Raw genomic sequence first — 4,643 nt, 5'->3', positions numbered from 1 at the left:
CACACCACACCCTCACACTCAGCAACCCCCACTTCTCATCACCCACCGGAGAACCGCTTTCCGGGCAACCCAAAGAAAAATGGCTTCACTGGCAGCTACAACCGCAGCCGCCTCCCTCGGCGTATCGGAAATGCTCGGAAACCCTCTCAACTTCACCGTAGCCTCCAGGTCCGCTCCCACCGCCTCCAGCCCCGCCACCTTCAAGACTGTTGCCCTCTTCGGCAAGAAGAAGGCTGCGGCTCCTAAAAAGGTTGCCGTCGCCTCCCCAGTGGACGATGAGCTCGCCAAGTGGTACGGTAAGTGAGTTGGTCAGTTTGATCCTTGAATTCTCTGGTTAGCACAGTTCACTTGTTACTGCCATTGCTAGATCTGGACAGGGTTTAATTGTTCATGCATATATATATATGTGTGTGTGTGTATAGACCATAGAGTATTGCTATTCAAGCAGAAAGGCTAAATTGATTAAATAACAACTTGAAAGAAAAATTGAGGGTTACAAGTAATATATAGTCTCGTCAATATCAATTGTTCACTTTCTTTTAAAAAAACACATTTCCCTTATCTGTATATATTTATTGTTCTTTTTATAAGTATAATAAATGGAGTTGAACTTGATGGTGTTTTGATTTCAGGTCCTGACAGAAGAATTTTCTTGCCGGAAGGACTCTTGGACAGATCGGAAATTCCTGAGTACTTGACTGGAGAAGTACCTGGAGAGTAAGTTTATAACTATATATATATATGTGTGTGCGCGCGCATATATATATGTATATTTACAGGCCTTGCATCATTTTAATTTGTTAGTCTGGTGTATTAATATCACTACCATAGTGCCTAACTTAGAAGTTGTAGAGTGGTGGTATGATCACCAAGTCTAATTAAGTTTAAATTATGATGAACTGATTTTCTTTGTTTGATCTGTATACGCAGTTATGGTTATGATCCCTTTGGGCTTAGCAAGAAACCAGAAAACTTCAGCAAGTAAATAAAGCTTCTCTCTCTATGTATATATATGTATATATGTTATGTTTGGACTTTGGGGTGGATGGGGTGAATTTAAGATGGGATATGTACTGTATCATCAAATTAGTTTGTAGGTGACACTGACAAAAGGAATCGGGGCTCTGTTTAATTGCAGATATCAAGCATATGAGCTGATCCACGCCCGCTGGGCCATGCTCGGAGCAGCCGGATTCATCATCCCAGAAGCCTTCAACAAATATGGGGCTAACTGTGGCCCTGAAGCTGTTTGGTTCAAGGTTTGCATCTCTATATATGCTTATATATATATATATATATATATATATATATATATATATATATGTGGATCATTTGATGTGCTCCTAAAGATAATTTGTTCATATAATTGTTGATATCTGCATATACATCAAGAGTCTTGTTTACTCTTGCATTGGATTTTTGGGATAATAATAGATATAGTCTCTTAGTCCAGAGGCTTTAGTACATGAGAACTTTAATTAACTATGGTTCTCGCTAGCTAATTGTTCAAGATTTGGATGTTTAGACTGACATTCCGCATCTTCATTAGGTTTACTTTCTCACCTTCTAAACTGAAAGCTCGAGGATTCAAGCTTCCATAGGAACATGTGGTTGCGTGTGTTATTTGTCACGATGAAAAAAGAAAAAACATAAAAGAGAAAAATTCACTATTTTTAGATTTTCCTGATTAGTGTGAACATGATAACAGTATTAAAAATTTTCCATTCTTGACAAGAAATGTTGAATATTTTCTACTTGATTTCCTTATATGCGCAAATGCATATGCAGACCGGAGCTCTACTCCTTGATGGGAATACATTGAACTACTTCGGGAAGAACATTCCCATTAATCTTCTTGTTGCTGTTGTTGCTGAGGTTATTCTTGTTGGCGGTGCAGAATATTACAGAATCATCAATGGTTTGGTATGTGAAAATCTCACTTACCGCTTGCTTCCTACCTTAATTTCACAAGTATCTTAATGTTTCCTTCCTAAGTACATACTTGTATTAATTCCTTGAAACTTTAAACTATGCTTCGTAAATAGAAAAACTGAAATCTAAAATCCATATATGGTACCTATGTTTTCGTTTACTCATTCAATTATGACAAACATCAATTGCAGCCTACGGTTGGTGCCCACAGAAAGAGCAATGTTCCATCTTTGAATCTAAATTGGTCCTCATTGTCAGTAAAACTAAAAACTAAGGATCCGCTTGGTTTGTTATTCAGAAAGCAATTTTCTTTGAAAACTCGGCTTGTTTTTAGAGAACTGTCTTTTATAATTATTTGAAAACACTTCTTGAGAACTATTATCTAAGTGACAAACCAAGCAAACCCCAGGTAACTTAAAAGTGAGGTGAGTGTGTACGTACCAATGGGCTTTATCTCTCTTCCTCAAAGAGGAAGTTAAATGTCCTAGCCCTGCTAGGGACAATATTGTGGATTTGTGTTTTTGTTTGAACTTTGGGGGAAAAAAAGATTTATTTATATATTTGATAAATTTTATAATTTGTTCCGGTGGAATGATGAGAGTGACATAGCTCTTTGCATTTCTTTAATTTTGTAGGATTTGGACGACCAGCTTCACCCAGGCGGTCCTTTTGATCCGCTGGGACTTGCAAAGGATCCAGACCAAGCTGCAATCCTAAAAGTGAAGGAGATCAAGAATGGCAGACTAGCAATGTTCGCCATGTTAGGTTTCTTCATCCAAGCCTACGTCACCGGAGAAGGTCCAGTTGAGAACCTTGCAGCCCATTTGAGCGACCCGTTCGGTAACAACATTCTCACTGTCATTGCTGGAACTGCTGAAAGAGCTCCTACTCTGTGATTGATTTTTCTTTGCTTGCATTCAAAATGCATTGTAAAACTCAATGGGAGTACTTAAGGCACTTAACCAATTCCTTGTAATAATTCAAACCCCCAACTTGTGTTTCACTTTATAGAGCTGTATCATTATTCAACTAGACTCTAGTATTCTGAAATACTTCTCTCCAAATCACTCGTGTGTTAATATTGAAGGGTACAATATTCATTTTGATTATCACAGATCCTTCATATTAGAAATTTTAGAAGTTTAACACTTTATAAGTATTTAAATCATCAGCTTTATTGTCATTAGAACTCTGAACATTTTGATAAGAATTTGATACGATTTTTATAAGGCTCCTCAGCCGAAAGAAATTCAATGGGATCACTTTGTTTCTCAGGAAATCCGAGCAGTGGAATTCACGAATTATGTGTCCAAAAAGTTCAAAATCTTGATAATTAGCTCTTGGCCTTGCGGTAAAAAAAAATATATATATATCAGGTGTGCAGGTGCACTATTCCATGGTGGGGATTGTTAACTTTCAATGAATTTCAAAGAAGTGACTAGTAAAAATAACCCTCGTTTTTTTATCCCTGGCAAGTGGTGCCTACTTAAAATGTTTGTGTGAATTAAATTGAAGAAGAACTAGACTGGAGAACAATAGCTAGAAAAAAAAAGTCAAAATTAGAAGCAAACAATTAATGCTTCTGGTTGCTTCGCACAGTAGCAAAAACACTGTTCACAAAAGAAACCCAAAAAAAAAAAAGAAAAAAAAAAAGACCTTTTTAACTTGCCATTTAATTTTTCAAACTTGCAAACCCTTTTTACTAAACACATTTCATGTTTTTGCTTCAAATAATCTTTCAGCAAATATTATACTTTAACCAAATAGGCTTCCAAATGGTATTGAATACACTTTAAATTAGAAACTTTTTTTTTTGCTCTGAGTTAAAGCAAAAGCACATAGCATAAGTGGTTGACAAATGGGCCCTTAAATTCCTGATTGTTGTAATAAATTTGTAACCAAACTAGTAGAAAATACTTGATGCTTTTTCAGTATCTCTAAATTGTTGAGAACTAAGGGCTCGGCTGGCTTTTGGTCTTGTTTTTACAAAAAAAAAAAAAAAAAAAAAAAAAAAAAAAAAAAAAAAAAAACCTTACACCATACAAATAAATCAACATTTCGGTTGGCTTTTGGTTTTGTTTTTACACACACAAAAAAAAAAAATCAGTAGTGTTTTGAAATTGTATCTTCGAAAAACTTTTAATGTTTTAGAAGAGCTTTTCTGTCTGTTTGACAGACCATACACCATACAAATAAATCAACATTTCATATTTTATATATATATATATATAATACATTCTGTTAAAAAAAAAAAAAAAAAAAACTAATTCCATCATTAATACAACAAAATAAAATGTTTATATAACTATCGCTCTGTAGCAATTCTACCTTGGATAACTATCAATGCTTGTGATTTGAAAAAAATTTGATGCATGAAATTATAAATCAGCAATAGTCTCACTCCTAATAAAATTATAGAGAACCATCAAAGCATTAACAATGACTACTTGCTTATTAAACTTAAAATTATGCATGTTTTGTAAGATATACAGTAAAAAACAACTTCTAAATTATTAGTGAGAAGGTTTAATCAAAATCCATAACTCATGATCATGATATGCCACCATCATTCGGTTTTGATGGTAAACAATTGTCTATTCATTACATTTTTATTTTAAACGCAATATTCATGCTTCCCATACATGCTTCAAGAATGTTAATAGCTTTGTTTATTCATTTGTTTGTGCTTTTCTTCACTTATAAGATGTGTT

At 34.7% G+C, this 4,643-nt stretch overlaps 1 protein-coding gene across 1 annotated transcript; it reads left to right on the top strand.

The window, feature by feature from the left end:
- Window positions 1-3,041, top strand: LOC132273958 (chlorophyll a-b binding protein CP26, chloroplastic). Its single transcript, XM_059775087.1, has 6 exons — window positions 1-296; window positions 633-717; window positions 931-981; window positions 1,139-1,259; window positions 1,789-1,923; window positions 2,568-3,041. Exons 1-6 carry the CDS (start codon window positions 80-82, stop codon window positions 2,826-2,828), a joined length of 870 nt encoding a protein of 289 aa, XP_059631070.1. The 5' UTR covers window positions 1-79; the 3' UTR covers window positions 2,829-3,041.
- The last annotated feature ends 1,602 nt before the right edge of the window (window positions 3,042-4,643 follow it).

This window comes from Cornus florida, unplaced genomic scaffold (assembly GCF_030987335.1).
Source record: "Cornus florida cultivar Cherokee Brave unplaced genomic scaffold, ASM3098733v1 CherokeeBrave_3.0.0_Hap2_Chr09, whole genome shotgun sequence".
Taxonomy (NCBI): domain Eukaryota; kingdom Viridiplantae; phylum Streptophyta; class Magnoliopsida; order Cornales; family Cornaceae; genus Cornus; species Cornus florida.
Note: the sequence above shows the minus strand (reverse complement) of the source record. Positions and strands in the feature narration are given on the sequence as shown.